At 41.5% G+C, this 26484-nt stretch overlaps 1 protein-coding gene across 9 annotated transcripts; it reads left to right on the top strand.

Annotated features, from left to right (window-relative positions):
- Positions 1-524: 524 nt before the first annotated feature.
- Positions 525-26382, top strand: prrc2b (proline-rich coiled-coil 2B). Of its 9 annotated transcripts, none has more exons than XM_038733070.1 (31): positions 525-693; positions 5117-5294; positions 5402-5576; positions 5979-6081; positions 6586-6649; positions 6815-6958; positions 7096-7409; positions 7570-7694; positions 7808-7971; positions 9182-9263; positions 9341-9494; positions 10972-11317; positions 11428-11621; positions 15019-15244; positions 15351-15555; positions 15681-17708; positions 18616-18779; positions 19069-19184; positions 19286-19424; positions 20034-20110; positions 20304-20591; positions 20782-20883; positions 21047-21239; positions 21324-21421; positions 21517-21644; positions 21793-22033; positions 22235-22402; positions 22577-22656; positions 22823-22904; positions 24253-24462; positions 25173-26382. In XM_038733070.1, the coding sequence occupies exons 2-31, from the start codon at positions 5180-5182 to the stop codon at positions 25338-25340; spliced, it is 6693 nt and encodes a 2230-aa protein (XP_038588998.1). In that variant the 5' UTR covers positions 525-693; positions 5117-5179; the 3' UTR covers positions 25341-26382. The 9 variants fall into 9 exon arrangements, with proteins under 9 accessions (XP_038588998.1, XP_038588992.1, XP_038588996.1 ...); XM_038733064.1 differs by having other exon boundaries at positions 15348-15555; XM_038733068.1 differs by having other exon boundaries at positions 5399-5576; positions 15043-15244.
- The last annotated feature ends 102 nt before the right edge of the window (positions 26383-26484 follow it).

Here is a 26484-nt window from a genome sequence, read left to right as displayed (position 1 = left end):
AACAACCACTGTTGAACAAAGTGCTGTACATAGTAATGCAATTTTTAAAACAGACCAATCAATTAAAAAAAGAAAAGAAACATACAGCAATAATAAAACAAATGACAATGATGAAACATACAGCAATAAATAGAATTATGAAGCAACCACGACAGAAGCCAGTCCATTTATTATGCATTCATATATATATATATATATATTCATTTAAGGCTTAGGAGCATTGAAAGAAACAAAACTACTTGTTAAGTAATAAAGTATGTTTGAATGGTGTCAATTTGTTTATAAATGTGCTGTCTGATGTATGATATATGTTGTTGGGTGTGTTCATGTTGTTTATACTTGAGGCTATGTATAGTTGGTGGAAACAAATTTCCTGAAAAGGACAATAAAACATATAATCTAATGTGATGTCAAAAATGAATAAGGCGTTTCTGTAAGTACCGTTATCAACCAGTAGAGGCTGTCGTTGTGTTTTGCTGCTAACGTAGTGACGTATGACGCTCTCCGCGGAGCCGATACAGCTACACAGCCCCTGTTCATTTTCAGGCCGGGTAGGACCCCAGCAACAACACTGCGATCGGTTCAACCTACGAAGATTGGGCTTTACAATCGCCATCCATCCTTTAATTAGACAACATTTTGAGGAAATATATCACTGTCATTGATCAGAAGATATACTAAGTCATTGAATCGGTGAGTTATGGAGGCGGATGGTTCTGTGAAATCTCCGGTTTTGCTTGTCTTCTCTGCTGCTAGTTTTATTGTTGCTTTGTTCTGTGCAGCAGCCATTTTTAATCGCCTTGTCCTACATTCCCATCCCTGTCGTCTGACCGTTCTGAAACCCATGAAAGGTTGGAGATGTCAGCATGAGTCTGAGTGTTTTACAGACATTTCTACAAAAAAACTGTGTATTAAAAAATGTGTAGCTCAAATGAAAATGCAGCGAAACCCCCCGGCCTGTCAAGGTTGTTATTGGAGCACTAGACTGCAAGTTTAACGGGATTGCCGTTTCGCTAGCTGCGACTGTCGAAGCTAGCTAATGCTAAGTGAGAGTTATGTTTTATTATTTCTGCGTGTTAGCTTGAATAAACAGAAAAGAAATAGTTTATCCGCATCTTCACAGTCAAATCTGTGGTAACAATAATGATATACAGCTCTAGAGGACCTTGGCCACTAGCACTAGATGTTTACATAGCATTTTTTGTTTAGCCATAAGCTAGCATATTTTACAAGTGATCGCTGGCAAGTTTGTGGTGTTAGGTCACAAATTATGTTACTGTCTTAGTCTTAACAATATGCACAACTGTCCAGCTGTTTTTGTTTTTGTTTTTTCTTACTAGTTGAAACAACGTTAGATTGTTTTTGTTTTCGTGCAGCGGACTGGCTGGTGTCAGTTTCATGTGCTAGAATTAGCATTAGCTTTCACTGAGGTAAGTTAACTAATGTTACACGTTAGAGAGGTCAAACGTTATTCTGCGGTCGGGAAAAAATGTTATAGTTTTAACAAGTATATTCAGTTTAGTTCTTGTGTTAGTCTTTTTGCTGTCTATGTAAAATATAACGTTAAACAAAGTCAAGAAATGGATAACGTTAGTTGTCATAGTTAGCTTCCATCTCTAACCTAGCGGTAACAGTTAACGTTACCTAAATGTTTAATTTGATGCTCCTTTTAGAATTATTAAAGTGAAGTGAGATTACAATTGGAGGGAATATTCAGGCATTGCCAGTTTTAATACGTAACTAAATCGACCTTCATATAGTACATTTTTCTTAGAAGTTTCGGTAAAACGCCTATGCGGAGCTTTAACTGAGCGGCCTCCTGTACGTTATGGATGGTCTGGTACTGGGCTCAAACGACGATATTAATTTCGATAGGTTTCTGTATAAATATTAAAAACATCAGCGGTGGGCTGTTCGGGCGTAGCTAACGTTATATAAACTTAAATAAATAAAATGTAACTTAGCCCACATTATGAATGCCGTGTGTCTGCTAGTGTCAGTCTCTCCACATCTCGTCACATATAACGTTAATGTTTTGGTACTTGTATTAAGCAATGACTTTGAAATGTGAGCACAAGTAGCCATCTTGAAAATATTTAACTATAAACATTAAACTAGAACACATGCTGAGGTGAGCATTTCACACCTGATTTTTTTTTATTGCCAAAACCATTTAATTGAAGATAATAAATGAATATGATTGCCTATGGATAACAAGTTGGTAGACCCTTTGTTAATGCCTTGAGTGCCTTTACTAGATTGTTGTCAGATTCAAGTGTAGATAAAGCTAAATCCCTCCTAATTTGAAATATTTCACTCAAGCTCTTAAAGAAATTTGGATTTCCTTTTAACTTCAACTAAGTTGTCTTTTTATATTTGTGATTTCTATTTACATTGTTGGCAAAAAATATTTTATCCACATGTTTTTGTGTACGTCTTGCAGATAAATAGTCTCAAAAAGTTTACATAGTATTTGCTGCATTACATGGTCAATAGTAGTGTATTCCTGTTTGGTGACGAGGAGTGCTGGAGCTAACAATTACATGTTATTCAAATATGTGACTTGATGATTTCGTCAAATGATCTATGGTTCAGAACAAAGCTTATGTAAGCATCACCTGGTGCTATGAGAACATGGTTCGTTCTTTCTAAAACGTGTGCCACAAGTCAAAGGCATTTCTGCAAATATTGCATCAGTTCTATGAAGTAGCTCAGCAGTAAGGGAAGGATGGATGGAAATCGAGTTTCAACCAGGAAAGAGAAGGGATTCTTGGCAACGTCATGACACTTACTTCCTGCCACCAAGAACAGTCTGATAATTTTGAGAAGATTACTCCATTTAAAAGTTAAAATTCTGTCAAATCACGCAAAAACATTTTCCACTTACCCATAGTGGTACGTTGTGTATCTTCACTATGGACATGTGGGGGCCAGCATCTCTGCAGCATTGGTTTTGATCACAGCAACTCAGTGTTGTTTGTAAGGTATGTATTTGTACAAAATACCAGTAATATAACACGAAGGACTGTGCCTTTTGCATGTCTTAGAGAAGTTGGAGTCTCTGCCCTCAGATCAGGATATTGAATAAACAAAAATTGAAGGAGAGGCGAAGTTCCTCAGCAGAAGTAAACATGGATCCAATTACATTTTCCCATTTATTATCCAATGTGCATTTAAGGAGTTAGGATAGTGCCCGCTTCTATATATATATATATATAAAATATATATATATATATATATACACTTTTTTTTTTTTTTTTAATATGATACTGTTTACCTTAACACACAAGGTATCTTTCTATATTGGTATGATTCCTATTCTAAGCTGTGCTGTGAGCAACTGATCAGAGCAGTCATGGCCAGAGAGGTGCTGTCTATTACGTTATAAGACATGGACACAGTGGGTATTTTACGAGCACAGACCAGGTACTGTTGCAGATGTCACTCGGTACCATGTTGGTTTCGGTTTCGATAGGCGTAGTCATTAACAAGCCACCTCCACATGCAGCGCATGCACCTGTGGCTGAAAACAAAATTGCAGGTGGAAATCACGAGTTCTATGTCATTTCTGACTTTATAAAACGTACCCCACTGATGATGGAGAATGTCAACAGAGCATACACGTACAGGGAGAGATGGTGTAAAATACTCTGAATCTGAGAGACAGAAAGAGGCGAGGCAAGCTAGGAGTAGATTCAAGAAGGTTACAGAGTTAACACAAAAATGAAGTAGAATTAAAATGGTTAAATAAGAAATAACCACTAACCCCAACATCGATAACCCCCCTCTGGCTGCTGCCCAGGTAGACTGTTATTCTGTGGGAAACACTGCCACTGTGGTCATGATCACTGTGTGGAACTGACAAAGGGCGACTGATGCGTCTCCTCATACTGCCTCACATCTTTGCAAAAAAACTATATAAAGTACCCAACTGGCCACCAACATGCAATGTACATCCTACATCTTTTTAAGGTCACAACTGTAATCTGTGTTTACAATGTGTATGAAACCATTTGACCACAAACTGACAACCATATGCATTACTGTAAATTTGCTTTTTTTTTTTTTTTATTTGCTCACAGTACAAACAGTGTATGTCAGATTTAAACGTTTTAACTGGCATTATAAAGATTTGCTTTGCCTTTCTTTTATTCGCTATGCACTGACATTTTCAGATCGTACTTTGTTGGTAGAGAAGAAAAAAACTAAAGTGGGGGTAGGCTGAAAAGACAACGGTCACTGTTAACAATACTTTACCATTAGTGCTACACACTGAGCACAAATTATGATGGCCGGCCACCTTTTTCTAAACGTGGTTATTTTTAGCTGTTGAGCTTCAGTTTCTCTTGTTGCAATGACAGCTTTCATGGACAGATTTTATCACCTGTAGCTAATTTAATTTTAAATGGTCAGTTAACCCAAACAAAATAAAAAATAATCTCATTGTTGTGATTAGCCACAAAAATATTTTCAGTTTTATGACCCTTGTTCCTCAGCTATATTCCTCTAAAAATAATGCTGCCATCTCAGAACAATAGAGGAAAGTGGAATTTGATTGTGGTGCATACAACCTTGAAAATGACATTTGACAAAACCGAATTACATTGTCGTTCGAGATGTCCTGGCCTCTCAGATTAATTCACAGACCTAGCAATCAACAGTTTTCCTTGATAATAATTCTCTGATAGACAGTAGTAACTGAATATAGATAATGTGTGCATAATGAAAAGTAAGTTAACATATTTAACCAATATACACTATTACTGATGAAATCTCTTGTTCTGTATGAAAACCAAAACAGATCTCTGTTAACAGATCTCGGTTGTACCTTGGTTAATTTAAGGGTCAGTATTGAAATCAATTATTTTAGATTGTGTGGTTTTAGGAATAGCTTTTGAGCAATATTTGGACAGCATTTTGATGAAATATTTGTGATACCTCTATTTTTCTAATTTACCAATTTACAGTTTTTCTTTTAAAAATATAGTTTATTATACTTGCAATGTGACAAGAATCTAAAATAGTAGTAAGTAGATGACCATCTTCCACCCCTAGGTTATATATTTTGTTCCTACAATGAGTCTGTACTTACGGTGGACATTTCTTCTTTTTGTAGAATCAGAAGGCACTGGGAAGAGGCGCAAAGAAAAATTTCCATACTCGATGACATTACATCGCAATGTCCGATCGTTTGGGGCAAATAACCAAGTCCAAGGATGGGAAAAGCAAGTATTCCTCACTCAGTTTATTTGACAAGTACAAGGGAAAATCAATAGAAACTCAGAAAAACACAGGTACGTTTGATTTTATTTTTTCGATTTCACCTGTTACCCTAATGGATCCATTTTTTGTTAATGTCTTTCCTCTTGGTTTAATCTACCTGTATTTGCTCTCCCAGTAGTTCCGCGACATGGCTTGCAGAGTCTTGGCAAAGTGGCCGCAGCCCGGCGCATGCCCCCACCTGCTCACCTGCCGAGCTTAAAGTCCGAAAACAAAGGAAACGATCCCAACGTGATTATTGTGCCTAAAGACGGTACAGGATGGGCAAACAAGCAGGAACAACCCGAACAAAAGAGGTAAGGGGGAGCAAGGTTAACACACTGCACACTACCTCATCTCTGTCATCTAATCGTTAAATCAAAGTTCAGGTAAATCTACTGGGCTTGAAGTCATTTCTTATATTTTTATGCACTATTTTGGTGTTCAGACAGCCTTTCTAGTCAGTGGTTTTCAATCATATAGATGTAGACTGTCGAGCATTTACAGAATGCAAGGTAACAAATGCTTTTGTCCATTTTCAGAGGGCCAAGCTTTGTAATAGTCAGCTGTTGTTGGAAAGCTTTTACCTAATGATTAAAAACTTACTGTATTGAATTCAAGTCTTATGTACTCCTCCCTTGTATTAAGTGTACCTGTAGTGTGATTTCAGTGAATTTCGCAAAACTAACAATTGTCTTTTTCTACTTTCTTATTTGTAGTTCTATTGCATCAACACCACAGCTGCCGGAGTTGCAGCCGCAGCTGGCTTTACAGAAATCTGTCTCCAATCTTCAGAAGCCCTCACCGGTAGCCAACCAGGAGGTATGTATGTGTTGCTATGGTTATGTTCAACCTGGGAGATTTTTACCACCATGAAGGCTGCGTTTGAACTTGTCTTATTTGATCTATGAGAAGCTAATTAATACACAACTGTAAATGTAGTGGAGATATCCATTATATCCAAAAAGTCAAGAGAAAATTACCCTTCTGGACAAGAAAACCCGTGTAAATAAATGTGAAAATAAATGTGACTCAACAATTGCTGTACAATCCTAGATTTAAGAATCTATTTGGTACTTCCAGTCTTTAACAATCTCAGTTTGAGAGCAACACCCTTTAACAAACAAATCTCTCTAGCAGGTGGACTCTAATTTTTTAAATTATTTTTAAAGCTCCAGCATCTTTAACATACCAAAGTGAAACTGTTATATTATGGAAAGTATGTTTTATTTAGAAGTAGAAAAAAAGACCCATTCTATGTCTCAAATGTCAGAAAGAGATAATGCTGCTGTTAGATTGTGATCTTGGTTTTCTTAATTTTCACAGAACACAAACACAGGTGGACCAAAGCAATGGGCCCAGCTAAATGGAAAGGCAGTAGAGCAAGATGGTGAGTCAGCTGATTTATCTGTAATTGTGTTTAAAAGCAAATGACGCAGAATGGTATGCTGTCCATATTGTGACTAACACGTGTCTTTGCCAATTAGGGCAAAACTCTTGTGTTTCCTTAAGTCAGACAAATCTTTCTTTATGCCTTTTCTTTTGGTGAAATCAGGTTCAAGGGCCTCAAACCGACTTCAGCCCTTCTCTCACGAGGAATTTCCCACACTGAAAGCAGCTGGAGAACAGGACAGGGCTGGCAAGGAAAGAAGCGGCTTCGATCCGTCGTATGGGCCCGGACCAAGCCTCCGCCCCCAGAGTAAGTCAACTCCCTGATATTGGCTGGCAGTCTCATAGATAAGCTAATGTCGTCTTGAAAGCAAATTGTTAAATTACAGATTTATTTACAGATATCATTTGTTGCTGCTTCTGAAATCTCTCTCTCCCCATATCAAGATGTGACGAGCTGGAGGGAAGGTGGTGGCAGGAACCTTCAACCCTCGTCCCTGACCCTCTGCCTGCCAGCAGATCCTGAGGGTAAGCTCACTGCCCTGGCTGAGACCGGCACCCCTCCAGCCTCATCTCACCCCACCTCTGCCACTGGCACAACCTCTACTAGTGTAGTGACGGCTCAGTCACCAGTCCTTGACCCCAAGGAGCTTTCCCTACGACCCGCCCAGCCTGTCCGCAGAACAACCGTCCCTACTGCCCTGCAGTATCAGCTTCACCACACTTCTACTGCTGTCTACCATGACATGTTACCTGCATTTGTAAGTACCATATGAGTCATTCAAGCTACTTTTTGTAAAAAACAAACAAAACGTTTACACAGAATCAGCTATTGGATAAAGCCAGAAACTCCCAAAATCATTTTGATGGCCAATTGTATGTCTACAACAAAAAACATTGTTTCATTCTGCTGTTTTTCAGATGTGCTCTAAAGAGACACGTGAAGCCCCAGGTACAGACAATGTTCCTACAACCGTTGCAGCCCCAGCCCGATTTGACAGCAAACCCACTTTTAGACAGAGTTACGCCAAACCTGAACTTGTCAAGTAAGTACACTCACCACATGAGAGTGTTTACTCATTCATTCATTAAGAAGTTTGACTAAGAGGTTTGTAACATCTGACAACGGCTAATGTCTTTTTACCATGTCTCATTGCAGTGGTGATGTGAAAAGAGAGAACCGCTTTGTCCGTGCTCCACCGCGACTCTCTTCTCAGCCCATTCGCAGACCTGGCGACAGACCGCTACGACCAGCCATCATAAATCCAGAGGACCTGAAGGATCTGGATGAGCTTGACAATGAATGCGAGGATGGGTGGGCTGGTCAGTATTTCTTGGTCTTTCTTCACTGTTAGTCCCTTTTTATAGTGAGGCCAAATAAATAATTGTAGTAGACTGTTAATTTGTCTACACTAAGGTTCTTCTGAAGCTTCTGAATATGCATTGCCGCCATAGTTTGCAAAGATAGCTGAATTACACATCATATGCCCGCATTCACTGTCCTTGTCTCCTCTAATAAAGCTTCATCCTTTTGTAGGTAAATTCTGAGTAGTTGTAGGTAGTGGTCGACCGATTTGGGGTTTTCATTGGGCAATTACATAATGCTGTTATCAAAGCAATTGAAAGTTATATGTATAATTTCATTCTTTCTTGACAGAATCTAATATAACCTGCATTGTTATCTTAGCCACTTACATGTTCTTTTAGGTGACAGTTTTACTAATTAATGAAATAGAAAATACATTGGTTTATGCTGTAGATTTCAGAACACATTTAAAGGAGAGCAAGGTTTAATGTATGTCAGAAGCGATGTTGTGCATTATTCTGTACATTATAACCAGTAACGGTTTAGATTAGATTTTCTGTCATTTAGGATCGAAGAAACATTTAGAAAAGACGATGGCTGAGGAAATTTAGGCAAACGCTCACAGCAGGTGGCAACAAGTAGGATGTGTTTGCGTACCTCCTCTGGAAACCGCTCGTTGACTTTCTCTTTAAAGGTTTTCTTTCAGCCAGATACATTTTCCTTTTGTTACTCCTTTTGAGTGTTTGGTTTTATTCAGGCACAATTTTATTACCAGAGCATTCTCAGCAGATTGAGGTTTCTTTCGCTGGTTTTGTAGTCCTGTCGTGACCGAAAGTATCTCTGGACTAAGAGCTTGACTTTAAGGCAAAACCTTTATCAGTATCAACAACGTTTAATTCACCACAGTCTGACAGATAATTCTGTGCCTTTTGCTTTAAAATATAATTTCAACACTTTAAAAGGCTACCTCTGTTCATTAATCTATGCAATCTCATAAGTTAAGGGTCGCAGGTTACCTTGCCTTGTATGTAAATACTAAAGTACGGTTGTTAATTTCAATCCACTGGCTGTATGAATGTAATGGTACTCTGTTTACGTGCAAGAGCTCCCACATTGTGTTTTCCAGTTAACCAGCTGAGAGCCTGCAGATGGGATGGCAATGCTTGTTCTCAGTGCTTTACATCCCATCCCACAGCTCTACTGACTGTTGGTTTGTGGTGTTTTCAGGACTCCATGAGGAAGTTGATTATAGTGAGAAGCTCAAGTTCAGTGATGACGAAGAAGAACACTCTGATAAAAACAAGATGTGGTGAGATCTCTTTCCTCATAGCTCATTATTGTCATCATTTAAAGTGTCTGCTTTAAGTTTGATCTGTTACTTTTCAGGACTGAATGGGAGAGAGAGAACTGCCAATCCTGCCTAAGTTCAGGTGAGGTGTCTTACCCCCAGGAGGGCCCTGAGGAGAATTATTCTTACCAACATCACCCCCACGAGCCTCCCAGGAAGACCAATGGCAGATATCTCTCTACAGACACCCCGGTAACTACACACAGTGCTGTGCTTTCATCCTCCCCTTATCTAAGATTAACTCATTGTGTTATCCACATTTAAAACACATCTTGTTCTTTAAACCCTGTGTGACTGTGGAGGATAAGGCAACACTACACTGCATATGAATAGCAGTGCACCTTCACACGCCCTCGAGTGAGACTGTCATTGTGAATTGGGAGAGATGACCTTGCAGTAACCATAGAGATGTGTCTTGAGTACTTTTTACTTGCCAGGCAACAAGCTTGTGGAAACGATGTGACATAGTGAAAATACAGATTATGCCTTCTTTTCATCCACTTTCAATGTGAAAAATCAGACAAATGTTCTAAAATGAATTACATGTTGCACATTAAGGCCTATATTTTAAATATTTTCTTTCACTATGGCTTTTAAGTTATCATTGAGCAGGTGGGCTTAGCAGACAAACTAAGTTAGGGTGTCCTTAAGGCGTAAAATGTCAATGTTGGCGATAAACATATGACCACCTCCAACCACCCACACTTTCAAAATCAGTAAATCCTTTGGGTCACTAATAATACATTTCTTAATTAAAAACTGTTCTTTAAGGACACATTATAAATATTTATAATAATTAACGCGTTAATTAATTAACACTGACAATTATTTAATCGAACGTTATCGCAGCTTAATCATTATTACTGATTAGTATCGGGGAAGATGTCGGTCTTAGGAACATTCTTAAAATCACAACGTAGTCGCTTGGTTGCTCTTTGCTCTGGTGATCAGACAGGGAGACGAGCCCTGCGCGAGTAAACGGTAGGTGCTTTATGGATAGTAACCATGGAAACGGCTTCTGTGCGCTACACAGCTTTAGCCTATTTAACTTAAATTAAAATTATAGGCTACATAACTTTACCTGATAGGCCTTCATCTAGTTTTGCAGGGATGCTCTGCCATGAGAATTCCCTCCTGTTGATGTCCTATTTAGTAGCCTTAATAGTAATAGATTGATACTGAACATAGACTGTTTATGCTGCTCCCTGATAAAGGCAAAAATGTTTCTGCTGATACCTGTTCAGAAAAAAAAACAAGATAACAGATTTATAGGTTAACCTGTTGCTCAGAAGGTGTCTGTTATGATCGTGGCTCTGGACTCCGATGGCAACTTGTTTTAACAAGCTATAAAAGGTAATGCAGTGGCAAATAGGTTTGGATTTATATTTGATTTGATCACATTAATGTTTAAGTTGAGATGTACAAGAAATATTTTATTACTTTTTTTTGTTTGCGAACCACATGTTATTGCACTTTTATGTGTGTGTATAGCAAAACATTTAAATTAAAAGTGCGCAATACACTACTTTAGAATTCATTATTCAATTTTGCGCATAACAATGCAATTAGTCGCGATTAATCATGCATGATTTTCAAAAAATTTTAATCATTGCCCAGCACTAATAAGATTTTTTTATATACTGTACAACTGTATCTGTTCCATCTCTAGGCCCAGCAGAAAATCCAAGGTGAGCCACTGGCTGACCACGAAGATCACCAGCGCCAGTCTCAGACTCAGGCTCCGGCCAGGGCAAAGTATGTGTCACCTGAGCTGTCGGAGGCTGTTGAGAGGGCTCGCAGACGCAGGGAAGAGGAAGAGAGGCGTGCCCGTGAGGAACGGCTGGCTGCCTGTGCTGAAAAACTCAAAAAGCTGGATGAGAAGTTTGGGAAGACTGAAAGGCAGACATCAAGGACTGAGGAGGGCCAGAAAGAGGGAGAGAGCAAAGAGGCTCCGTTGTCTCCACACAGGGAACAGAGTAAAGGGCACCATGAGAACTGGCAGTACAGCATAAAAGGTAAAAAAAACTGCAAGAGGACTTGTACATTTTGGCCTACAGATTACATTTAAAATCTAAAATTTATTCTCCACTCTATCTAAGCATGTTTTTGATCAAATGATTTCCAGATGGAAACGAGTGTCCCCCAGACAGCTCTCCTGGCCATAGTTACCGTGAGGAACCTAGCTTCTCTAACTACCGTGGCATTGAGGATGATGGCCAGGAGCCCTCCTCCCCCTCAGGAGACTTCAATGGACGTCATCCCTCCAAACTCATCCCACCTCGCTTTCAAAAGCAGCCACAGCACCAGCAGCAGCAGCAGGTGAGCGCCAGCTGATGCCCTTTCTAACCTATCTAGTCCTGATCTCAGACTAATGCTCTAATGTGTAAGTGGCTTCTTGCTAGAAGAGGGCTTTAAAGAGTTAATAAAAGCAGGGATTTTTTAATGGTTGCATGAGAATTGGTGAGCCTTGTGAAGGGTCTTAACCCATTTGTCTTTGATTTGGATTGTCCATTGATTATTCTTGTTAGAGGGTTTGCAGTGTTTCCCCTATATGCATTCAGGAAGGGGGATAGTGCGACGTTGCTGAATTATGACCGCCGTTGCTAAAATTTGCCACGATCATTATTATATCAATGCGCTACAAATTTTCACTCAAACACTGTGCATGCACGATAACGCTCATTGCTTCCTCCCCTCATTCTTCAAAGGACATCTTCGTGACAGGTGCTGCAGTCAATATTGACTACCAGCTATATACTGCATGCTAGCATCGAAAACCCAGGTGTTTTCTAACATTAACTTAGTTCTCCTTATTAGCTAGTCTCCTTACATGATTGATAATAACTTTTTTTTAAGCTGGGTCACAGACATTGACAGCGTGCAGCTGTGTTCATGAGGGAGAGAGGGAGACAAGCGAGAGGATGTGCTGCATGAACACGCTACGGCGCTCTGCAATCAAATATAATTTTAAATAGGCCTAGGAAAAAAAATAATCAATCTGTGGCGGTTAGCGTTGATGTTGTGGTGGGCCACCACAAATAAACTAACGTATGGGAAACACTGGTAGCTGTATTTTATTACTACCTATTCTTACCATGTTGAGAACATCAGGTACAAGCTGAGACTAAACTGGTGTAGCCTACAGCTCTGTCCTGTATCCTACAGCCAGGTAGGCCTACATCCTAAATTATTTTTCAGATGATTCTGAAAAAGTGGTTGTTAGGAAAAGAAAGGACGGGGGTAACTGGAGGAGCTGAGGTTAGTGACTTAACACAAATTAGTGATACAAACTAGGTTTTTTAGGTGAGGTGGTTTCTCACGATGCTTATTTTTTATATATTCATGTCTACAGATAAATGTCAAAAGCTGTAAAATGAAGACCCAAAAGGCAAACGTGAACAATCGTATCTATAATGATTCTGAGGTCCTTTTAACAGGGTTTTCCTGTCGTTGAGGCTTAGGGGGTGATGCACAAATCATGCTGGGCCATTAAACAGGTGGTATTATGCTCATTTTCAGGTTCAAAATTTTTATTAGTGGTTGTACCAGAACAGGTTTACATGGTTTAATTTTCAAAAAAAAACATATTTTTCTCATACTGCACATTGCTAAACCTCCTCTTTTCACCCTATGTGTTGTACGCTCCGCTCTTGAGCTACAGAGTGATGCGTCTTACTTGTACAAAATCTTTGTTGGGAGTTGCACATGCGCAGTTCCCAGGTAAGGACTACTAGCCAATCAGATAGCAGAGAAGGGCGGCTTGTAAGAAAGAAGGTAGTGTGATCCAAATCAAAGCCGCTTCAGACTGAGACCGTAACCTAGCAGATGGTATAAGTTACTCACATGTCCACAACCACACAACATCATTGTTCCACATCTTACCATAAACCACTACAAAAATCACCATATTTCAACTTTTTACATAAAAATTAGTCAAACAATTTGAATGTTTGCTCAGTCGCTTTCACATCGGGTGTAACATTAGCATTATAGTTATAACTTTAGCTGTGTTAGCCAACATTTAAAACAACTCCGCACAGTCTGTGAAGTTACATTGCCGTGTTTATTTTAAATATAATTCACAACCAATAAAGCATACTTACAGGTTGTGATTGTGAATTTCCAGGCCCAAACAGAGACACTGTTCTGACGATCTATGCTGCCTTGCCGAAAACTGCTACCATTGCGCAAATCAATAGACTCGACTCTACTCGGCCCTGCTCCGTTTTCCATTGCAGACAGTACCCAGAGATAGTACGTAGCTTCTCGTCATAGCGACGCCACACACAACTGCCGCGACGTAATGTTCAATGCGACACACACACCAGTGATCCACACAGCTTTCTCTTTTTTATGTTAAAACGTTTCAACAATGTAAAGACAGATAAGCGGTATGAAAACCTTCCAGCTGTGTTTTCCTCTGCCGTTGTTGCTGCAGCGGTCTGTGTGACGACAGGAGCAGAGGGCTCTGTGAGCGGGCGGCTGGCCGTCCTCACACGCTCCTCCCGTTGGTTGGCACAGGCATCCCCCGCAGCCACTTGCTCCTCAACTCCGAAAATATTCAAGCACATTTTTGTTCCGCCATCACTTCTCGTAAAACTGTCAATATTTGAAATCTACGCAGTTGATTTCTCACCTCAGAACTTCTCAGACGTGGATTTAGTGATGAAATTACATACGAAAACTGTAAAATATAAAACATTCTGTTGCTGGCCTCTGTCTGGTGCACGCAATGATGATGCAGTGAATAGTGAATATTCTCTCTGACCAATCAGCAGTCTGTCTATTTTCACGTTACATTTTAGTATCCCTCAGCTTTCTTGGAACCTCAACGGAAGTGAGGTGATGGGGAAAAAAGTACCTGGAAGCAGGTACAGGTACAACATTTCTACAATGGAAAACCAAACAAAGGCGAGTCGAGCCAAAGGGCCTCTGCTCAGACTAGCTTGGTTTGAGGGCGTGCCTGACCGCGCTAGCCGCTTGGCAAGCTTTATGACGCATTTTCATTGTGACGTCACAAGTAAAGGAAGTGAAGGGCTGGACTACAAATGAGCTGTTTTCAAACCGTTCAGAGCAGAGCTTTCTGTGGGAGATGGGAACTCCCTTTGGGCTGGACTTTGGGCTTTTTCACTTTGCAAACCTGTTACATGCACAAAAAAGAGAGAACTCAATAAAGGAGAGGGGAAAAAGCATAATACCACCTCTTTATGTAAAATCACTGTGGAGAGCATCATAACCAACCAAAATATTTTCCCAAATCTAAATGTTGGTAGTTTTTCCAGTAGACTAATCTTCGGGTGTTTATTTATTATCTGCTCTAGCTTTTCCAACTACTTGTTCAGAGAGATGGTGAAAATAATGGCCCAATATGATGTGAAATTACATATTTTTCATTGGAAAATGTAAAATTTTCTTGGGAGGACCCCCAACCCTCACCTCCAATGCTACAAGTCTATCCTAGGGGAAACACTGGTTTGGGAACTGATGTCGCTTGGTTATCTCATGTAAGGAGAACAGCAAATACTATCATAAGTTTTCACATTTCAGTTCACCTTATCATTCACTTGATATTTTACACTACTATTGCTGGACTAGTTGGTAACAGCTGCTGTGATAGTTACCTTGACAGGGTCATGCATGAGGAGTGAAACATTAGTGTCAATTTATTTGCATTTTTAATTTATAATGTAAGTTTTTAATTCCTTTCTGAGAGCAGCCTGAACATCTGTACACACTACAGGAACAAGTATACAAGATGCAGCACTGGCAGCAGTCAGGTCACCCAGCCCCGTCTGGCTCAAGCCACGCCCAGAGGGGCTACTATCCCCCACATGTCCTCGGGTTTGATCCCCGCTGGATGATGATGCCGCCTTTCATGGATCCCCGCATGGCACAAGGACGATCTCCTGTGGACTACTACCCCGGTGCTGTCCACTCTTCAGGTGAGCATTAACTCAAGAACATGAGCGCATACCTTTTTTGTATCTGAAATCAGGCTGTTTTCAATCATGGAAAACAGGGAATTTAAACACCGATTGTTTTCAGCAGGAATGATGAAACCCATGATGCATCAAGACCACTTGAACAGTCCTGGTTCTGATGAGGGATCCCATCCTAACCTGCACCAGGAGAGAAGAACCCCTTCCACTGAGCCTTACCCTATGTGGAACCAAGATGGCTACCCCTTGCGCAGTTTCACTCCACCTTACCAGAGACAGCATGAAAGCTCAGACAGTGGCCAGCCAGATGACAGGTCTCTTGTTGTGTTAAAATCCCTGCAACCTGCTTCACAAAGTAAACCCCTCCTTAATGAAATAGGCCCTGTTGGTGGGCCTCTTTCTCTTGTTGTTTTTAATTGTATTCTTCTCTTTTCCATAGAAGTGACATGGCCTGCTCCCAACAGGAGTCATATGAAGAGAGGGCCAATGAGTGCTTGACCCACCCCCAAGATGATCTCTCCCATCATGCTTACCAGAGCCGAGGGCCAGACAGAGAACACCATGACCAAGGCTTGCTGACCACTGCCCAGAACCACTCCCAGAATCATATAGACGGTGATTACCCAAAACAAGACTGTAGAGACAAGCATCTTAAAGATGTCCCTGCATCTCATGATGAGACCATAGATGGCTCCAAGGACAATTGGAAAAGAGATGGAGGCCAGAAACAAGATGGAGGACTCAACAATCCTCAGAGCCAGTGGTCTGAACCCAGTTCCAGTAGTAGTGTCAGCCAGCCATCTGAGACCAGTGGACGCACCTTGACTCGCAGAACCGGGCCCATCAAGAAACCAGTTCTCAAGGCTCTCAAAGTGGAAGACAAGGAGAATGAAAAGCCTAAACCTGAGCCTGAGGAGAAGCCTGTCCCTTACCGCCTGGAGAAAGAAGTCCTTACTAATGTTTATGACTTGAAGAAAGATAACCAGCCTGCCAGCAACCGGCGTTCAGCATCACCTGTTGTTGAGAAACAGCCTGAAGAGAAGCAGCGGCAATCGCCAGCTCCTGCCAAAATGGATAGGCCTCTGAGCACCCACAGTGACGAGACTCCCAAGGAGAGTACCTGGGACAGTGGCAAGAGCCAGTCACCTAGAGATGGCCAGGAAAACCGGGAGCCCCAAGCAAGGCGCAATAACTGGATCTTCATTGATGAAGAACAGGCCTTTGGTGCTGTCAGGGGAACAGGTAGAGGCCGCGGTCGAGGTTTTAGGGAATTCAGTTCTAGAGGTGGAACCCGTGGTGGCAGAGTTGGAGACAATCTCCGAGGGGCTTATAACAACAATAACAACAGCAGTGGCACTCAGCGGACAGGCAGAGGCCGAGCACCACCTAGGGACCTCATCAAGGTGGAGGAGTTCCAGAGGGGCAAGCCCCGGAGGCGAAATGTTAGTGAAACCTTGAGTGAAGCCTCTGAGTATGAGGAACTGCCCAAGAGGCGACGCCAGAAGGGATCTGAAAATGGAGAAGGTTACACAGAGTCTGTAGAAGTCCGTAAAGCAGATAGAGACTCTTGGCGATCCAATAAGGTGTACACAGATGATCAGACAGCCACAGATTCCAGAGAAAAGTCTAAGGCCAGCAGGGGCTTTGGAGGTCGCATGTTGCCTCCCAGACTAAACACTGGCAGTTATAATCGAGGCTTTGGAGGATCCAGGGACATTTCTACTTGGAGGGGCCGTGGGCCCCAGTTTAATAGCAGTGGTGGCTCCATGCAAGAAAATGGTTATGGTCCTGGAGCTGATACTGCTTACTCCCGCAGACCCCCTGTTGAACGTGAGACCCTGAAGTACACCCCTAAATTCACGGGCTCCTTCACAGAAAATGGCACAGATGAGCGTGAAGGAGAATACTACTTTGACAATGACAACCCTGACAGGCAGATGTTAAGGAGACGCCGTCCACCCCGTCAAGACAAGCCTCCGCGTTTCCGTCGTCTACAACAAGAACGCGAACCTGGCTCAAACCAGTGGACCAGTGATGAATACGTAAATGGGGACTTTGCAAACCCCTGGCCTGGTCGCCCCAAAGGTAGTGGAGAAGAAAGCTGGCCCAGTGGCCACTACCCTGGTGGACGCCCTGGCCAGCATGGTCCGACAGAGGAGTGGGAGACGGGATCAGACAACAGCGACTTTGACTGGAGAGAGAAGCGAGGTGGAAGTGGAGGCGCACCTACACAGGGACATGGTGATATTCCCTCAGACTCTGGCCACACTGAACCAGGCTCTGGTGAGAAGAGGGAACTTTGCAAGAGAAGCTTCTCCAGCCAGAGACCATTAGTGGAACGGCAGAATAGGAAAGGAGAGCCGTCGCTGCTGGAAGTGAGCAAGATGGCACGCGCACCTGATAATCCCCCCACCTCCTCCTCTAACAGGAGTGACAGTTGGCAGAATGGAGGGACTTCTTGTAAGAGGTGAGATTTATAGAACAAACTCAAAAAGTCAATGTCATTGTAGGTTATACTGCCCTGTACCCATATGTATTTATACTGGGGAATGAAGCAGCCTCATTATGCGTGAGGGAATAATCTTAATTCTCTACTGTCTTGTTTCAGGTCTGGTTGTTATGTAACGGGGTGTGTCTCCGATATTGTCTTGATCTAAATATACTTTAACTTAAACTCTCACAGTGACAGGAATAAGGAATGCTTACTCTACACAGATAAACTGTAATTGTTCTGTAAGATACCTTGCTTTCCTTTCACCAGCACTGATTATATTGCTGGTCATTCTAATAGTCAAATTCTGGATTGCATAGTGAACGTGTCTTAACTTTTACCAATGGTTAGAGTTTGAGGTGACATTTTGTCCCAACTGGCTGAGGTTCATGCAATTTAACTGTGGCGTCCTGGGTCCAGATTGGAATTGAAACATATCCCCACATGCCATTCCCACTTCCTCTGCCAACAATTGTGTATTACTTGACCAAACATCACTAGCCATTCTGTGCCACTGTTTCAGGATATCACAATATTATATTATAGTTTTCTACCGTTTCCCCTGCCATGACCACCAACTCTGAGGTAATGAGCACATCTTACCATGCAGTCTGTCACAGATGAGGATATAGCACAGTTTCATTGGCAAGATGAATGTGAGAAAACTGCTTGTGCCTGCCCAGAGGATTACAGCACTGTAGATTGTCCACAGCAATACCCCAGAGGCTTTTTAAGTCTTTTTGTTGTACCACCTGTTGTCTATAGTTTTTGCTGAACTTAATTGGCAAACTGAAAAATATGTTTTAGATACAAGTTTATTGGTTATGTCAACACAGTATTTATTTGTTTATTGATGTTTATCGTCTCCCTTTCCTGTTTTCAGTAGGGGTACAGATGATTCTGGCTCAGTCTACAGCATAGAGCAGCCGGAGGAGAGGGAGTCCAGTGAGCCCTCTGGGAAGAAATTAGACAAAGAGCTGAAGCAAGGACCTATCAAAACAGAAATGCCCGAACCTCTGTCCCAGTATGAGCTCAGCACCTACCCAAGTGAGTCATTTTTGGATTTTATCTTTTTATGTTACAATTCAAAAGGTCAGTTATTGCCCATCTACAATGGGGGGGGAAAAAAAGAATCCCATGACAATTCATGCTGCTACATTTTTAGGATAGATACTGATTGCTAATCTCATTAAAAATACAACACCTGATGACAATACATGTTGCTGTACCATGTCAAGATTTTTAAACAGAAATACAGGTAATGTTCAGTAGTGCAGTTTGTACCTATCTACTCATGCTTTTGAGTTGACCACATGCTTTGTTTTGTTTTTTGCAGTTGAGGGGGACACGGGGGGACCTGTTTCAAATCCAGATGGATACCAGGATGCCTTGTCCAAAAAGCAAAGACGCCCACAGGAAGATGATAGAAGGAGGAAGGATCAGGGAAATGCTGTAAGTTAACATATGCACAATACAGATGCTCACTAATCACACCAAGGATGAACAAAAAGTGTGTAGTTTGGAAACCATTTTTCCATTGTTGCCCGTATTAGGTGCCAGTGAAGAACAGGACTATAACATCCAAGATTCCACCACGCTTTGCCAAAAAGCAGGGAAGCATGAGCCTTGAACAACCTGAGGACACACTTTCTAACAACCTGGGAACTGAAATCTGGGAGACAAACAGCTCAGGTAATCAACATTTACATTTATTTATTTGGACAGCAATAATTACTAGTAAGAGCTATTGGCGCGTTCAGCATCAATGGGGTAAATACCTAGGGAAAGAAGTAAGAGTTAACAAATAGTGCAATCAATACAAGAGAATTGTAAGGAAGTGCACAGACCCAACTTTGTGTCAATGCTTTGTTCTTGATGCTTTCATTGGTGGTAAAAAAAAAACCAGTAACCTTAGACACATTATAGTAATTTGAAATTGTTTGTGGAGCATATTTGCTGAATTACTGTTCATAGCAGAATCTAGCTTTGTAATATTACATGACAGGATGGCTGAAATATAATATGACGATGACATTTCTTTACCATTTATTTGTTTGCTTTTTTAACGTATCTGTTTGTGTTAGTATTAGTATAAACCTCTTAAATAGTTTAACTTATTAAAACAGCCAGAAAGAAGGAATCATTTAAATTGTGCATTCCCAGTAAATTGTCAATTATTGTAAAAGTATGAAAGTGTTTGCTTTTCAAGGCAGAAATGTTTATCAATTTTATAGATTGTTTTAGGCCTTTGTTCTGAGTAGAAAATAGACAAATTGATTACATTACTTTGTTTCTTTTTAGCTCTTTCAGTACAGTCTTCAGGGGGAGACTCATGGACTAAACAGGTGTCTTACACTGGGAGCGAACCCAACTCGGAGGTAGTATTTGCAGTTTATTGTTGGAACCTACGCTGCAAATATTCTGTCTGCTTTGTTTGTTTGCAGTTAAAAATATTAAATATTTCTTAATCTGTAATTGAACATTATTATTATTGACAAATGTAGCGGAAGTGATAACTGATTCCTTTTGAGAAACATAAACACATACATGCCTTGTCTTCTTCTTGGTCAGGACTCTGATGCTGGCCCAGAGCAGAGTAAAGAACAGCACAAGCCAGGGCCCATTGGAAATGAACGCTCCCTAAAGCACCGCAAGGGCTCAGAAGTTGTTGATCGACTGGAAGGTGGCCCCATCACGCCAGTCAATGGTGTGGACCTCCATGTGGACACTGTGCTCCCTGTGCCTCCTATTGAGTTTGGGGTCAGCGCCAAAGACTCTGATTTTAGCCTACCGCCGGGCTCTAGCCCGGTGCCTGTGTCCAATCCTGTCAACAAGCTTCAGGACGCACTTACCACCAATGTGAGTGATTTATATCTGTACTTTTGTGGGGTCTTTTAAATAAATAATAGTTATAATCCAAATGCACTAAAGATCTGTGTGATAATCACTGCCAAAATCAGTAATTAAGTGCTACAAGTTTTTTTGATAATGGAAGTGTCTTTTTCTTATACTGATTTACAACTGAATGATCTTAAACTTTTGTTTTCAGACTGCGCTCAATCAAAGTATCCCCATGCTGCGTTCCAACCACCTGCAACCTGGCATTAACCTCAACCCCATCTCCTTCCCCAGTGCTGACCTCACTCTGAAGGTATTTGAATTACAGTCTCATGTACACAGACCTATATCTTTTCATACATGTAACAAACAGGAATAGTCAGTGCCCTTGCTAGTATGGGTAAAAATAAAGTGGGCCCATGAAGGCAAAACATGTTAAACATGCAAATCAACTATTAATGTTCCTTTTTCCTCAGATGGAATCGGCACGCAAGGCGTGGGAGAACTCCCAGTCCCTCCCTGAACAGGGATCTCCTGGCGGAGGTGCTTCAGGTGCTCAGCCTCCCTGCAGTGTTGGCTCATCTAGTGGTGTCAGCTACAGTTCTTTTGGGGGAGTTTCCATGCCTCCAATGCCTGTGGCGTCGGTAGCACCCTCCATGTCCATACAAGGTAAAACGGCTTGATTTTTGCTTGATGAGCGCTTAATCTTCAGGGACAACTAAACTAAAAGCTTGTTTCCTGTCCCTTCTTTAGGTAATCATATCCCCCCATTGTATCTGGATGGTCATGTCTTCCCTAGCCAGCCACGCCTTGTACCTCCCACCATGACCCAGCAGCAGACCTACCAACAGGTAGAGAGAGAACACCCCACCCCACCCCCAACACACACAGACAGACTTGTTTATCAGCACAGTTGTCATTATGTTACATTTGTTCATCTGTTCAGGCGGCTGCAGCCCAGCAGATTCCCATCTCTTTACACACGTCTCTTCAGGCTCAGGCTCAGTTGGGGCTTCGAGGAGGTCTACCTGTCTCTCAGTCCCAAGAGATGTTCAGCTCTATTCCTCCATTCAGGTATTGCTACCAATTTTTCATGCCATTTCCACTGGTGTCAATCATTTGCTTCATTTTACTCATTATCAGTTTCAAATATGTGGCACCACCGTGTAGTTTAATATGTTTTCCTTTGACTCATTCTGCTGCTCTGTGTTGTCCCTTCCAGGTCCCAGGTTTACATGCACCCCAACCTGTCACAGCCCAGCCCCATGGTGCTCTCGGGTGGCGCCCCTCTCAAAGGGCCCTACTCAGCTTTCCCTGGCATGCAGCCGTCAGACATGGTCAAGACACAGTCCGGCTCACACTATCAGCCTATGAATGGCAGCCAGCAGCTAGTCTATGACAGCCAAATGAACCAGGGACCTGGAATGGGTTCTTCCCAGCTAATGGACTCTCAGCTCATACAGGTTAGTGGATTGCTGATGCTCAATTTCACAACAGCTTAATATACTGTATTCCACTTGATGCTTGTCAGATTTCAGAGGGAATTATTAAATTCCATATAGCATTCATGTTAGCCTAGCAAGTATAAGCCTTCACAGCATAATCAAACTACTGTAGCTTTAAATGATAGTAACATTTACAATAAACTCATTGTTTTCCACCAGGTTACCATGCCCCTACCTGGCTCTCAGCTGCGCTATGGCTCAGCTCAGCAGCATCTCATCCTCCCACAGTCCATCCAGCTGCAGCAGGGACAAAACCTGTCAGTTGGTGCCCCACGCCGAATGCTGCCACCTGGCTCTCAGCCTGCTGTCATGACTGGCAGCCGAGAGGTGTGACTTACTAATTCAAAAACTGTTCTTTTCAGACATTAGTGCAATAATAGAAGTTAAAATGTTATCCTACAACAAACAGTGTTGCCATGATATTCATATAGTGCCACACATCTCTTATCTTAAATACACAGTCCACAATTGTTTGTTTATTAACAATTGCCCTGTTCTCAGGGCTCACAGATGGAAATGAAAGGCTTCCAGTTCTCTGAGAAGCCCAATCATTCCCCAGGCATGTCCGGAGGGTCCTACAGGTGAGTGGAAATGACTTGTGCAAAAAATAGAAGTTAACTGTCTAGAACCTTCCATAAGCAGTTTCGCTCTGTCAACAAGTCAGATATGATGTATTACAAATGCACATTTTAGGAGATTTAGGATTTTAAAACTATCTTTATTTTCTTTCTCCCCTCTCGTCATCAGGCCTGGGTCTGCCAGCCCCAGTGGAAAGCCCTCTGGTCCTGTTGGGCCTGTAGGCCCTCTGCCTCCACATTATACTCAACAGGTATTCTTTTGTCTAATAAATATGTTTGAGTGTTTACTTACTTATTAAACTGTAATCAGGGCATTTTTATTCATTGACCAGTGGGAGAGGTTTAGTCTTAACTGTGGATTCCACCGGGCACGACTGTGTCATGTTCGGGCTACAGCAAGGCCATTCTAGACAATGCTTGTGATTCCTCCAGAAGCACGTTTCAGAAGCAGCTCTCTGCTCTGCTTTATGGAGAATGCTGCACAGAGCAGATCGAACCGAGCAGGAAGTCAGACACAGAAACGGAATAGAGAATCTGGTCAATTTTCAAAATAAAACACCCGGTGTAGTCAAACACAATTAAATCAGACAAAAAAATAAACCATTTAACTACGTAGCCTACTGGTAGAAGCACAAAAATCATTACCAAATCAACTAAATCTGAGCAACTCAGCGAAATCGGGCAGACAAAGTGCTCCACTTCTGAAATGCTCCCTGTGGAGTATGAAGCATTGCAAGGGACTGAACAAAACCGGGTTGCAGACACGACATTATAGCACTGTACCTGGTGGAATTCAATCATAAGGCTGTTGAGTTTGGTATGTCTGCTTAGTGTGAAAGCTGCTGTAAAAAATAAATGAAAAAAAGCACTCTGACATCTCAAAATGTTGGCCCAGGGTTCACTTTTAATTATGAAAATGTAATCACATGATTGGTTAAACGCATCTTATGATCTTAAACAATATAATGATGTAGCCTACATAATCATGATGGAAGCACAAAAATCAAGGACAGCTGAAGAAATTAGCAAAATCAGACAGGCAAAACGCTCTTATTCTGAAATGCTGCATGAGGGATATGTTTCCTGCACAGAGCGGAGCAAAACTGTCCCACAGAGAGCCGTTATCTGTAGTTGAAGCGCACACACGTTGAAATGTTGTTAATTTTTCATCAATGTAGGGCAGGCTAAATGCTCTGAAATACTTTAGTGTGAGTTGACACCAGCTATAGCCGCCGCCTGTCTGTTCGGCTGTCGCCATTATCGTTTTCCTCCAGTTCTGTTTAATTGCGTGACTGTTTAAAATACGTCAGATACGCTGTATAATTAACCTACATTTTAATCGCTGTCTTCACGATATGCTAATTGTGTTCTTCCAAATCGCAATTTCAATTTTAAAATGATTAATCGTTCAGCCCTAATACAAATTATCTAATTTGACACACAGACACAGTAGGATGCAATTGATGAACTCGAGTATTTAGAACAAGTCTGAAAATGCCCTAAAAAGTTCAATGCTAATTCTTTGTGTTCATTTTTTTCCTCCAACCCTTCACCTACTCGCCCCCTCCTCCACCCACCTTCCCCTCCCGTAACCAACAGGTGCCACCTGCTCAAGGCAGCATGGTGATGCACATGCGGCCCCCCACCACTGGCCCTTTCCCCAACCCCATCCAGAGACCAGTCATGCAGGTCAACAAACCTGTCATCATTCGCTCCCCCCCTTACCCCTCTCCTGGCCGTGACCCTCCCCACTCCACCCCTCCCTCTGCCCCCGAGCCCTCTGTCAAAGGGCCAGAGGATGGCATGAAGGTGAGCCACCCACTGTAAATATAGGTAATTTGATTTAATCTACTTTCTTTTTCTCTATTTGCATTATTTCATGTATTTTTTTAAAGTGTGCCTTTGACTTTAAGTTATAGTTATCATATCTGATGGGATACATTTTTATTGCTAAAAGACATATCTTGAATAGTGTAATTTTATACTGTTAATAGTAATATTGATGATTATGTGTGTATAGACTGAACTCTACTATGACAATGTTTCACAAATATCTTAATGAAGTTATCTTAATTCTATTCATTAGAGAATTATTATTTTCCACAGTAAGGACTTGTTTTTATATTTATAATCAACTATGAATAAAGCTCCACATGTTTCAGAGTGGTCAGAGATGAGACCTCCATTATCTCTGTAGAGTTTGTGATGTTCATGGCATCAGCATTTTATGGTAAATGAAGTAGAATTTTAATGTTATGGATAGCTGAGTCTTTCCTGATACTGGTAATAAAACTGAACCAACATAGTAAACATTAAGCCAATGCCTCCTTTAGCAGAAAAGCATAAATAACTTGGTCTGCACAGTCTGACAGTTGTAACAGTTATGTGGCCAAATTAGAACGTCCTCAAAAGACTGTTTAGCATCTGCTGTGTTTGTTTGTTTTTACCCGATAGTGTTGATGCATAAAGGTACGGTGTGCTGGTGTAGGTCTTAGTAACTCTGCCCTTTCTTTGTGCAGAATAAAACCATGCGAGACATGCGCAAGGCAGTGGGTGAGGGCAAGACATCATCTGTGGGCATGACCAGCAAACTCCAGGAGCCCCTACTCTCAACAGGGCAAGTCAAACCAGCACGCACTGGAGCCATCAAACCCCAGGCTGTCAAAGTAGAGGAGGGCAAGGCATAACAATGGACCTTAAAATCCTCATCACCTCCCAGCCTGCCAACACAAGCCCCTTGACCAATGTCTGAGCCTTCTTCAACCCACTTTATCCCAAGGCACCGAGGCAAGGGGCATGACATGCAGACAACTTAATGAATTACTCCTCTTGAACTGTCAGAACTGGACACTATTATTTCACACCACGTATAGAGATATATAAATATATATAATATATACATAGACACAAACAGTCTTTTAAGCAGATCTCTTCAAGGTCCTCTTTAATTTATTATTAGTCACTTTTAAGGGGAGATTGGAAAAGAGAAAAGATATTTCTGTTGTTTTTTGTTTCTCTCCAAGGTGGGGAAAAGGAAAGTGACCAATTCAGACAGATGGTTCATTTTTCATACCATTTTGCCAAACTGTATTTGCTCCCTGTTTATGGGCTGTAGCCCTTGAGACCAGACAGACACACTTGATACAACTCGCTATGAGAAGCAAAGTCTGTACATTTTTTAAAACAAATTTGAAATGTAGTGGGGCACCTTTTTGTCATTTTCATAGGCATTTTTGCTGGTAAATAAAATGTTCAAATCATCACCCCCCATTCCTCCTCTTGGTAAAGGACTTCTTTTTAATTAACCCAGGAAAAAAATCCTCCAATTTGTGGACGACATTGCATGTCAACATGGCAAAAGTCAAGTGCATCACCCTAGAAATGCATCTTCTGGGGTACTTCACCCAGCCCGTGAACTGTGGCAAAACTGCGTAGATTGGTAGAAATCATTTCTTTTCTTTAAAACTTTGCTTTTTACATTCTGTTGCTCGCTCTCTTTCTGTATGTAAATTGAAACATAACGGTGGACATTTTACCAAAATCATGTTGCTTCCACGGGGACTTTCACTGGCATTGATAACTGCGTGTGCATGTGATGTGCTGAACGTGTGTAAACTTGCAGGACCTAGAACCTAGCAACATTTCACAAAGACTGTACCTGAACTCAGCATTCGTTGTGCTGCCATCAACTGTGTGGATTTTTGATCAACCAAGCTGGCAACAATTTTTGGGCTCATTGTGAAGTTATATGGGGGTGGGTGGGGGGACTGCATTCACAATTGCTGTAAAGCTTCCTCCTCCCCCCAAAATAGCTGATTGAAAATGTTTGCT

Source organism: Micropterus salmoides, unplaced genomic scaffold (assembly GCF_014851395.1).
Source record: "Micropterus salmoides isolate LMB-PRFRI ecotype aquatic unplaced genomic scaffold, ASM1485139v1 Ms_hic_scaffold_20, whole genome shotgun sequence".
Taxonomy (NCBI): domain Eukaryota; kingdom Metazoa; phylum Chordata; class Actinopteri; order Centrarchiformes; family Centrarchidae; genus Micropterus; species Micropterus salmoides.
Note: the sequence above shows the minus strand (reverse complement) of the source record. Positions and strands in the feature narration are given on the sequence as shown.